Source organism: Tinamus guttatus, unplaced genomic scaffold (assembly GCF_059628265.1).
Source record: "Tinamus guttatus ecotype Peru unplaced genomic scaffold, ASM5962826v1 Tinamus_guttatus_pri_ptg000134l, whole genome shotgun sequence".
NCBI lineage: Eukaryota > Metazoa > Chordata > Aves > Tinamiformes > Tinamidae > Tinamus > Tinamus guttatus.
This window is the reverse complement of record NW_028288668.1, coordinates 2,813,562-2,825,142: the sequence shown is the minus strand read 5'-3', so window position 1 is coordinate 2,825,142 and position 11,581 is coordinate 2,813,562. Positions and strand designations below refer to the sequence as shown.

Here is an 11,581-nt window from a genome sequence, read left to right as displayed (position 1 = left end):
TGAAGACCCACTTTTATCATGAAGATGATAATAAGTTAACAGCCTAGTAGTTGTGAAGTAGGGGGCACAGTTTTGCACTGCATCACTTCTGGTAAAACAAAGTATTAATTGATGTTCCACCTGTTTGTTTGGTCACTCATGAGTTTACTAGTTATTCCATTCTGTCACATTTTTCTTTCTTGCTGTGGTAAACTCTTCTTGGCAAAACCAGTTTTGTAAAGTACAAAATGTAATGTCAGTGTTACAGCCTAATGATACTGGTCTGGGAATGCCTTGATGTAGCAACATATCTATTGTAGAGCTTTTTAACATTATCATTTCTAAATTATACTTGTGAAACTCTGTAATAAATAAAAAATTGGTTAGTACTTGATGACACAATGGTTGGTTATTTTACTGAATGCAGCAGGTGTGTTCGTCAGGGATAACAAATGAGTAAGCTTGTCCTATAGCTGTGCAATTCCCAGATGAATTTTTAAAGCAAGCCAAGAATGACCTGTTGCATATTCTCCAGCTGTACAGGAAAAGCAAACTACAGAAATGAATTCTGCTCATATTGTCTGTGAATCCAGTTCTGGGTTTCTGGATTGCTTTTCAGCCCTACTGTCATTGAAAAATTTGATTATAACTATTGTAGTCTTCTCCAGAACAAGTAGTCTTCCCCATAAAGAAATGGGAGATATTTCTCTGAAGGTGACCATAAAAGGATTCAGTCACATGATTTAATCTAATCCAAACACTGATTGGATGGAATAATGAAGAGAGTTTAGAAAATTGCTTTCTGCTTTGACTGCCTTTTTTTTTTTTTTTTTTTTTGCCTTTTATCTGGCAATTGAATATTTTCCAGTTGAGTTTTAGAATTATGCCCCTGCCAAATACAACAGCTTTTCAAACAGTCCAACACATCCTGTCTCAGTTCATATATTCTTATATGTATACCTTTGTGATTTGTAGGGTACATGATGTGATATTTTTTTGGAGGGGGAGAATGGTAGGTGTTACAGTTTGGGGTAAGGAGGAGGCAGATGTGCCCCTTATGCTTGCCTTTCTTCTGTAAATCTGCTTTTTTCTGCCCCCCCCCCCCTTTTTTTTTCTTTTAAAACTTTCTGCATGTTTGAGTTTGAATTTGCCATATTTTTTAGTTCCCTAGAGTTTCATGCAGTACTGTATTTTTTTTTGTGTCCGTTTTAGGCTTTAGAAACTGGAAAGAGAGTTAAGCTTAATTTTTTTCTCTCCTTGGTGGTTTATGTGATGAGAATAAATTGATTTTGCTGCAAGTAAGCAGCAAAATAATCTTTGAAATAGAAAGTAACTACTTACGAAATGTGCAGCCAGATTTTTCTCTTAATCAGTATGTAATGTATTTAACTCAACAATATCTGTGGTGCTCATTAATTTCTACTGGAATTGTTTTGTGCCTGATGTTTCAAGTACTTGGTGATTGCAAATGAAGTTCTCTGTTGCTGAACTCACCTTCATCTTTTAAAATGTTAATATAGCTTCATGTAGAGTTGTTCAATGAACGAGCCTCAAAGGAGGATTTTTGTTTGCAATGAAATGTGAACTTTGTGAGAACTAACTTTAGGAAGATGAGTAGCTTTTAGGTGGTTTCTTTGAATGTTTAAAAATCATAGAACTTAAATATGAATTTTTAAAATAGAAGTGTTTTTATTTTGGTATGCTTTATGGTTAGGTTTTGCAAAATAGGTTTGAGATATTTTGAAATCTGAAAAGTCCAGCAAAATGCTAAGAAAAATATGGTACTGCAAAAGAGACAAGAGAGTTTTTGTCTTCTTTGCAGTGGAGCTTCTTGAAAGAGACTTGGAATAAATCTTCCTATTTCTTTTTAGACCAGGTTACCCCCTTTTTGCACTTTTTGTCATTTACCTATTTTGAAGTATGGAAAAATTGGGGAAATTATATGCAGTATTAGTTAGTCGAAAGGAAGTATGCTCACATTCTGTAACATTTGTATGGTGGCAAATGTAACTTGCTTTTGTTTAACATAACATATAATGTTTTGTTTATTGCAGAGACCTTATTAAGAAGCTTCTTGTGGTTGATAGGACAAGACGATTAGGAAATATGAAGGTCAGTATAAAATGCTGCATGTCATACAGAACAAGGCACAGTGTTGGAAGAAATCTATAGGAAAGATAGAGGAAAAACTCAAAAAGGTTTTGTTAATTTCTCAGCACTTACTTTGCTACCCTTCTAGCACAGTAAGTTAATCCTATATTCATTAACTTGCAGTGATGGTTACAGTATTACAGAAACCCACATTAGCTTTTTAATTCCTCAGGTGTTCAGACTGCCAAAATTTCCATATCACTGGACAGAGTAGGGTAGAGTTTTGGTAGTTTTGTTGATTTGCCTAAAGCACATTGCTGAAGAAGGTAAAGGATGAGCAGCTAGTTGCCCAGGCTCATTGACTGTATTGATACACATGTAGGATCTAGAATTGAGCATTTCTTAGCCATGTTTGACAACATCAGCCCTCGGTTATTCTCCTAATTAGTACAGGAATTGGAAAGCATAGCTGAATAAGAGACATTCTCTAAAACACTGGAGAAAACAGAAGTGAACAGAACTGCAGTGAGTAGATGAACTGTGTACAGCAGCGGTTTGGTTTGCTTTTCTTTGCTTGTCTTAGCTGCTTACCAGATCAATAGCCAAATTGAGAGATTAGAACGCTGCTTTGATTTTATGTTGACCTGATACAAAATTTTCCAAGTTTGTTATGTATTAAATAATTTTAGATCAAATTCATATTTCCATAAAAACTAATCAGTGTTTAACCTACAGTAAGATTTTCTATGGCCAAATGAATATTTCTGTAATTTTTTCTACAGAAAGCCTTTTCTTGATCCTCCTCATATCAAAAGTTGCTTTAAAAAAATTAAATTTCATGAGGATATTATTGCTGGAACTCAGGACATGGTGGGAAGTGACACCATAAAACTTACCGTGTAAAATCTTCTACTGCTTACCACCTGAGAGAAAATATAGGGTTAGATGGAACTTAGTCTGCCTTGATGCCACAGTTTTTGTAATAACATATGTGTTTTGGCATATATGCAGCTTCTTTTAAGAATAATTTTTCTCTTTTTCTTTAAAGAATGGAGCAGATGATGTGAAAAGACATCGATGGTTCAGGTCTATAGACTGGGACGCTGTACCTCAAAGAAAACTCAAGGTATACTCTGCAAAATATTATATAAGCCAATGCAACCAGAAATTATTGTTAAACTGCTGAGGATTTTTTGCTGACTATTTGTGCACATTCCTAATTATATATATAGATACATTTTGCCATTTTATGCAACAGAACTACAATATTTGAACATCTGTTTACATGATGCATTTGTTTTAAACAACTTTAAAAAACTGCTGTCCTTAGCTAACGTGCAGTGGATTTGTGTTGCATAATGCCGGGTTTAATTTGCGGTTCTTAGGATTTTGTAGATAAGTCTCGTGAAGTGATTGTTGTGTTTTTTTTCCCATTAAAAATCTGTGGGAATTATTTACTCTAGACTTAAAATTTTTGTTCCAACTTCAACTTGGATTAATGTTCTAATAAAATGTAAAGCATATGGCAGTAGGAGGAAGAGCGTGAAAGAAAAGGATTTGTGAATGTAATTAGATGAGGTCTGATGTTTGCAAAAGCTACCAATACCACAAGATGCTTATTAAAGTCCCTTGGAAGTGAAACTGTGAAAGTGTGGCATTTGAATGTCAGGTTTTTGAAAGTTCTTTTCATCCTTGTGAAGTCAGAATTTTTGCCTTTGAGCACTTTCTTTCCTGCTTGCATTTGTTGCCAGACTAGGGAAGAGCCTAGAATGTAGCGAGACGCACGCGCAATAGCTGGTTATTGCAACCTCTAAAAACAGTTGGTTTGAGAGAGGTGTGTGGGTTTCTCCCCACTTAGTTACAGAGATTTTACCCACGCTGCTACCAAGAGGACTCACTTTCCTTTAGGAGCAAGGGGCCTAATGCGCTTCGTTTTTTTGCTGTTTGCTTTTTGGCTGAAGGTGAGGGTGGGAGGGAGAAAGGAGAGCAAGTGGCAGACCATGCTATAACAGAGTGTGCTTGGAACTGTAATGAATTCTCTTGCAGATATCTCTTATTTGCATAGCAACTAGAATTAAGAGGACTAAATAAAATAGATATCTGTATTGTAAGTGTCTTTCAGGCTACAGACTTCTCTGGTGCGTTTTATCATCAGTGAAAGCTGTGAATGTTCATAAATATGTATCAGCTTCTAAATAAGTTCTTCACAAGATTTCTTCAATAATATGATGGAAAGTGACTGATGGAGAAACTATATTTTTGTTGTGTTTGTTCCGACTAGCCTCCTATAGTGCCGAAAGTATCCAATGATGGGGATACATCCAATTTTGAAGCTTATCCTGAAGATGACTGGAACAAAACACCTCCAGTACCCCCTAAAGATTTAGAAATTTTCAAGAATTTCTGAATGTGACATCCACACTGGACGAGGTATGGCCAGAAGTTCTCTTCATAACACTTCAGTTCTGTGAGTCAGAGATTTATGCAGAAATTACATATTCTGATTGATAAGACTGGTTAGTGCTTGAGTATAGCTTTTAGAAACGGTGTGAATTAGGTCAGAGTATGAAAACAGCATAAAGTAGAGGAAATGGTTGAAATAATATATTGTTAAATATCGTAAAGTTAGGTCTACTGGATGACAAAATTAATTTATATCCCAGGCTTTTCTTGTTCTACAAGAATCAAGAGCTCTCCATGTACAGGCATTTAAATCTTTCTGTCCTTAAAACTTTTAAGTAGTGTGTTAAAAGCGAAGAGCTGAACTGATTTGACAGATGAGCAAATGCGAATGCTCTTAATTGCAAAATGTTTATATTTAGAATCGAAACTTTAGCTAGAGGAAAAAAAGATCGTCAGAATAATTCTCTACCCTTTATTCTGTCTTTATTTCTTTTTTTAAATTTGACTTATATTTGTCGTTCAAGTTACCTGCTCTACATTGGCTTTTGTGTTCTTTGTTGTATTAGAAGCTGGAAAGAAACTGAAGTGCTAAAGCAAGTCTGAAGTAAAATGAGCTCCTACGTAAATGAAGACTTCTTTGATGTGGATGAGAATGTTACTGCATTCAGATATGCATACTAAATACTTGGAGTTGGAGGCAGACAAAACTCATTTTTAGCTGTAAACATTTGGCATTAGTTTAGGAAGTTATAATATTGATAGCCTGCTCTGTAGTAGGCTCACTAAAATGGAATATTTTAGATTTTTTTTTTTAACTTATGGTTTTGTTTAGTTTCCTGCTATTCCCAGATCCTTTTTGCGCAGTTATCTCAGACTTAATTTTATAAGTTTATACTAAACTTGTGTAATTAAAAGCACAAATTAGTATATATGTATATAATGAATACAGTACAACTAAAGCACAGGAACTGTGCAAAGATGTAAATTTTTGTACTTTGCAGAGTCTATGATTTTTATTTTTCAGATAATGTTTTTCAAGAAGTTCTCTAGGGATAAAAATATTAAAAGGATAAATGAGTTTTTCATCATCTTATATACATTTTATAATTCTTTGTAAAAATAAAAATAATTAAGTTTTAAAAAAGATTTGTACCTAAAATTTCCAATGCCTCACACTTGCAACCGTAGTACTTGAAAGCAGAAAGACAAGGACGTATTTTACTGTTGATTTAAGAAACATCTGACTGGCTAATCTGTGAAGGTCTGTTACAATGATGTCTTTTTACAAACCAGGATTCTGAGAAATGATGTGCTGTCTAAAATGAAATTCCTCATGTAAAGACTCTGAAAACATGTAATTCACTGCATGCTGGTGAAAGGGCTCGAGTAAGTTCCTTGGGTAGATCCTACAGGAGCTGTTCTCTCTGAGCTTACTGTCTTCTCCAAACTTAAAACGCGAGCCCGACATAGCAGCCTCCTGAAGCAGTTGTTGGATGTTTGACTGCTCAATATCAGGGAGAAGACACTGCGTATGTATTAGGCTGCTCAACGTTTAGAAATGTTCTGGAGTCTCTGCTGCCAGGAATTTCATATATACAGAGTTGAAACCTCAGTTGTAAGGAGCCCCTCTTGGATTCTATACTAGCAGCTTTCCATGTGGGGCTCCAGCAAATTGAGTACACTGTATTTAGGAAATATTTGCAATATTGCTTCCTTTTAAGTAGCACCAAATATCACTATGTGTGTATGTATGTATCTATGTATATGAATACATAAAGATGAAGGTAGATTGTATGCAAACCAGGATTTATTTCAGTTTTTTTTTTGTTTGTTTCTTTCATATTGTGATACTCATGCTAATATAGGAGACTGATTTTGAAGTGCTTTGATTTCAAAACACAAATGCATTCTTTTAGATGTTGTGGATTTTGATGACTTTTAGTGAAATTGTTACGTTTAGCCCTAATGTGTTCTTTCAAAAGCTCATGAGTTCATGAGTTTGCTGGACTCCTTCTTTGATTGCTCTATATAAAGCTCAAAATTATATAAGGAGATTGTATAGCTCCACAGACTGTTCTTTTGTTGTTGTTGTTTTAAAACACAATAAGAAATCCAGGCCAAAGATTTTTTTCCCTAAACTAAATTCAACATACCTAAAAAGTAGATATTCTGGTAATAACTAATAAAATTATGATGTCCGTAATCGTCTGACAAAGTTACAACTGAAGTCTCTTGGTAGAAAAGGTGCCTCCATTCTTGTTGCCAAGCTCTAACTAGTACAAAAGTGTAGGACAACAGTAAATGTACTTAGAGTTGCAATTTCTAGGCCATTAGATCTATCTCTATGAAAAAGTACAAATTTGTAAGAGATTGTATAATGGGTTTTGCATAACTGAAACTTCTGTTTCTGTTTGTGTGACAAAATCATGATGTTTCAAAGCTTCTGGAACATCAAAAAGTTATCTTGATAATGTTAAGCAAATGTCACAACTTAATGGGCTGAGCTACCACTCCCTGAAAACTGTATAAGAATATATAATAAAGTACAGGAAACACATAGGGAATGATTACTGTAACATGTCTGATACACTGTATTTATATTCTTAAATATTCCAAGTCAACTAGAAAAAAAATCTGAAGTAAGCAAAAATGCAACTTGCAATGTCTAAAGGGATCACATACAGTTCTACTTTTTAATGTGTAAGCTTACAGTATTTAATGGAATCCGAGTACTGCAAAAACAGTTTTCTTATTTAAAGATATATATACTGCAATAAGCAAGTATCCTAAATATCAAGTTCTTTTTAAAACCTGAACCGTGTTTAAGCCTTCAAAGCTAAATAAATGAAGTTACATTTGAATAAATGTGCCACGTTAGTGGTTAGAAGTTTTGACTGCTTGAACGACAGAAGATAGTGTGTTGTCTTTCTGTTTATGAATCTTATCCATTGCTGGCAGTGGATGCACAGACACTCATCATGATAGAGACTAAAGAAGCAAATAAAATCTTATCAATTATGCTGATCCACTGACTTTACATTGTTTCCACAGCCATGACTACATATACCTAACTACTGACCTCGTCAATATGCTTTCTAGTACAAAACTCCACATTTTTTTAAATTAAAATCCTTAACAGAAAAATGTTTGAAGCATAATTTTAAATGATCAGTTATTTTCTCTACAATGTTGAACTTAATGAGCTGTAATTATCCACCCATTTTATTTATTTGCACAAGTGAGTTTTATTTTAAGTCTTTGCTGGAACTTCATGGACCACTAATGTAGTTCTGCCTCTGTGCTAAATAAGGAGTTCCCAAAAATGCACTAAGGACTCTGGATCTCTCTTTTTTTAATTTTTTTTAAGGTATTCTCTGAAGTTTATTTTATTATGGTTGCTTCTGTTAACATGTATTTTTGCATATAGACTGTTGCATAGGGACTGTTTCCTGTCAGGAGCCCATGGGCCTTTCATATTTCTTCCGCTCTGGTGAACAAGAATGTTAAACATTAAAAAAACAATCTTTATTTTTGAGTTTTATATATATATATATTTTTAATTGCCCGATTTGAGATTTTAAGTGAAAAAATGTGCATTGTAAACACAATTGCCTTGTAACCAAATGGTAAAAATGCTTCATGATTTAAATGGAGAACATGCTGTAGATTTTTCCTGTAAATTAGCTTGATCAATGAATATGTGTGCTGCTGAGCTTTAACTAATGTGATCTTCCACTGTAGAAAAGTCATTGTTAATTGATCAAAATATAGGTACTCAACTATGTTTAAATGGATGAACAGGGATTTTGCAGTTTTGAAAGCAATTTAAGATAGGGCTGTCCTCAGCCCATCTGCTTGCCATTGAGAAGAGATGTGATGCAGTGCTTCCTATGCTATAGAGTTATTTTTCAGCTTTCAGCGACTGTAGCATGATTCCTTTTTGTACTGTACTGTGTACAGACTTCCCATGTTTTGCACTTTTCTATGGCAAACCTGACTGCTTTATAAATACTCTGTGTAGTAAGTAGTGCTAGTGGTAGCAGGCGTTGATGTACTACATAATCCGTTTGATCTGCTAGGCTTCCCAGGTTAACTTGGACTAATGTTATATGTTGCTGGTTGCTTGTTGTAGCTCACATGTATAAGTACTGTTCAAAGTTACAAAGTCAGCCCTCATTGCACAATGAAAATCACTGTGATCTGTATATAAACCCTAGTAAAATTTTATTGCTGTTTAATTTATGTAATATCTGTCAAATCTGGATTCATTTAATAAACCTTTATATCTTTTTAAATGTTTAAACCTAGTTTGCTTCCATTTTTGTTGGGAGGAGGTACAAGTTCTTCGTCCAAAATATTTTGAGTGGGAAATGAGAGCAGTGGGGAAAAAAGACGTTCCTTCTTTTCAGGAGTCAAATCTTTCCAGAAGAAGACACAGTAGTGGAGCGTATTTCAGTAACTGTTGGCACAGGAGATGCAGAAAGTGTGTTTTCCAGTTCATTTCAGGTAGTGCTCTCGTACCTAAGAAGTGTTAACTCGAACCTCTCATTAATGAGCCTGCGGTCATAACTGAGTCAACGTTTTCATGTTTCCATGACCTGAATCACTTTCTTTAAGCTTCATTTCTTTAAGCATCAAAAAACATGCTTACGATGTCAGGCACGCCTAGCTAAACCTTTATTTCATCTCATCAGGAATTTCCAGTCTACATTTATGAAAATGGATGCAACTGTTAAGTTTTAAATTGCTTCTCCCTGGTTAACTACGTCTTATTTCTTGCCCACTGGAGATGTCTACCTTGCAGAGATAATTATGTAGACACATGCTACACAGCATCCATATGGACACTGTGTTCATAGAGTTTGGTCTTGCTTGCTCAAAGTCTTGTTGTTTTGGATATTTTTTGTTTTGTTTTTAATAGAATTTAATACTTGCTTTCTGGCACTCCTATCTAGCTTTTGTGGCATTAATATTTTTCTTTCTCTTGTATACCACTGATACATATGTGCCTCAAAACATTACTAATGGAAAGTGGAGGAACCCTGCAATGAACACTGGAAAGCTTTTAAACATCCTGTAGACATGAATCAAAGGGAAAAAACAGCTCAGTTAAAACACCAAATTTTTAAATGTTGGTGAGCATCCAGAGTGTTTGTACCGAACTTGGTTTGGCAGCTTGTTCTTGCTCCAGCCTCTTGTGATGTCTTAGGGAGGGTGGGTTGTTTTTTTTAACCTGAGTACTGTAACATTTTTTGGCTGCATGCAGCCTTTTTTGGTTAAAATAAGTATTCCATGTATGCTTTCTCAGTAATGAAAGGCGGCAGGTAGCTCTCATTCTTTAATAATTTTTTTTTTTTTTGGGTCTTATGTACCAGCCCCAAACCTCTCAACTCCGTGCTTCCTCTGCTCTTTTTACTGGAAAACATTTAAACATTAAAGCAGTGTGTGACGAGAGCCCTCTGTGAAGCTCCCCACTATTGCTTTCCCTACACACAGTAACTTGGTGGCATCACTTCATTTTGTCCTCAATCTTATCTCTGTTCTGGTTCTTTTTCATGTGGCTGGCTTTATTTCTTTTTAACCTCATAAGTAATTCAGGGTTAGTTCAGTTATGATGTGAAATGGCTAAAAGCCAGTGTTGCTCTCACAATTCTGGTGTTTGTTTGTTTTCTTGACATGGAAAAATTCTGAACTGTGATGATGGAAAACCTCAGCTGTAAGTATGGGTGGAAAGGAGCCTTAAGGATACTTTCTAAGCAGGTTTACAGACTGGTGTGCAAAGGGAGATTTCTGTAATGGGAAGTGTATTGAACCCCTAAGCATGCAGGGTTGTTGTGATATCAGCAACATCACTTCGTCTTAATCTCCCTTGTGTTACCTGTTACCTGGTGGTGTTTGCCTGGGGAAGTTGGGAATTGCTACACCGGTGTGGCTGTTTTGGAGATTTTCTTTTTTTCCTCTGAGCATTTCAATTATTTCCCTACAGGCATTAAGATTTATGGGAAAAAAAAAAAAAAAAGATCAGACATTACTTTGTATATCCGTATCTCTAGCTTGCTGCTGTAAGTGATGTTTGAAGGAACCCGTCTTCCCCCCCAACCTTCAGGGACTGAAAAACCCATTTACTGCAGATTTTACTTGAGGCTTGGTATGCAGAATGTTTAGCACGTAAGTTTACATTCTGTTACCAGAGATTTAAAGAACCTCTTCAACTTACAAGTTTTCCTTAAAGCAAAAGTATACTTGTTAAAGCACACCATTTTAGATAGGCTAATTGTATGTCAAGGGAAGAAAAAAAAAAAAGTGTTTAAAAGAATCTTTTGAATCTTAAGGGCAGCTAATGACGGTCCTACCATTCTTGTAATTACCATGGCAAATGGGGAACTTGTTTAAAAAATAATCTCCTAGTGCCCTTTTCTTCTTCCTTTCTTTGCGAAACAACTGTGTCTGTTGATGTTTTAAAAACATAATGCAGCAATCTCAGTGATTAAAAGACATAGCTGTACTCTATTAATTTAAATCCTTAATTTTTCTTTCGAGAAAGGGATGGAATATAGAGTGTTTCCTTGATACTTTCTGTGATCTGATCTTAACTGCTCAATTAAAAGAAATTTTGAATCAATTTAGGCCCTTCTTCCAACTAGTAAATATTTTTACAAATTAGTTATAATACTTGTTTAAAAGCAAGTGGGGGTCCTAGGTCTTTCGAATATGATGAAACCTTCAAAATGGCACTTTTTTTCACTAGCAAGCCGTTGAGCATTTTTTCTTAAACTTTTTTCTGAGAGTTGATGATTAAATCATTTAGTGAGCAGTTTGTCCTAGGTGAAGCTTCTACCCATTTTAGTTGCACATTTTACAAATAAGGACCACTGGTAAGTTATCTTCTTTCATGTTAATAAAACTGAGCTGGAGATACATACCTAAAGTTTATTCTATATTAATGTGTTCTTTATCCAAGTATATTCAAAGTTATTTTTGTGTTATTGGCCTCTCTCTTACAGCATTTCTGAAGCCCTGAACTGCAGCACTCTCTTGCTGCTGCTGTTTCTGCTATCATCTCCATAAGTCAGACCATTAACTCAACTGATCTATGAGAAACGTTTCC

The 11,581-nt window shown here is 35.1% G+C and overlaps 1 protein-coding gene across 1 annotated transcript in view; it reads left to right on the top strand.

The window, feature by feature from the left end:
• Nucleotides 1-5,363, top strand: part of PRKX (protein kinase cAMP-dependent X-linked catalytic subunit) — a 50,080-nt gene extending 44,717 nt beyond the window's left edge. Inside the window, exons 6-9 of the mRNA XM_088521842.1 lie at nucleotides 2,034-2,091; nucleotides 3,119-3,196; nucleotides 4,352-4,500; nucleotides 5,040-5,363. Coding sequence (XP_088377968.1) covers nucleotides 2,034-2,091; nucleotides 3,119-3,196; nucleotides 4,352-4,477 — 262 coding nt within the window. The 3' untranslated portion in view covers nucleotides 4,478-4,500; nucleotides 5,040-5,363. The remainder of the gene's footprint in view (nucleotides 1-2,033; nucleotides 2,092-3,118; nucleotides 3,197-4,351; nucleotides 4,501-5,039) is intronic.
• The last annotated feature ends 6,218 nt before the right edge of the window (nucleotides 5,364-11,581 follow it).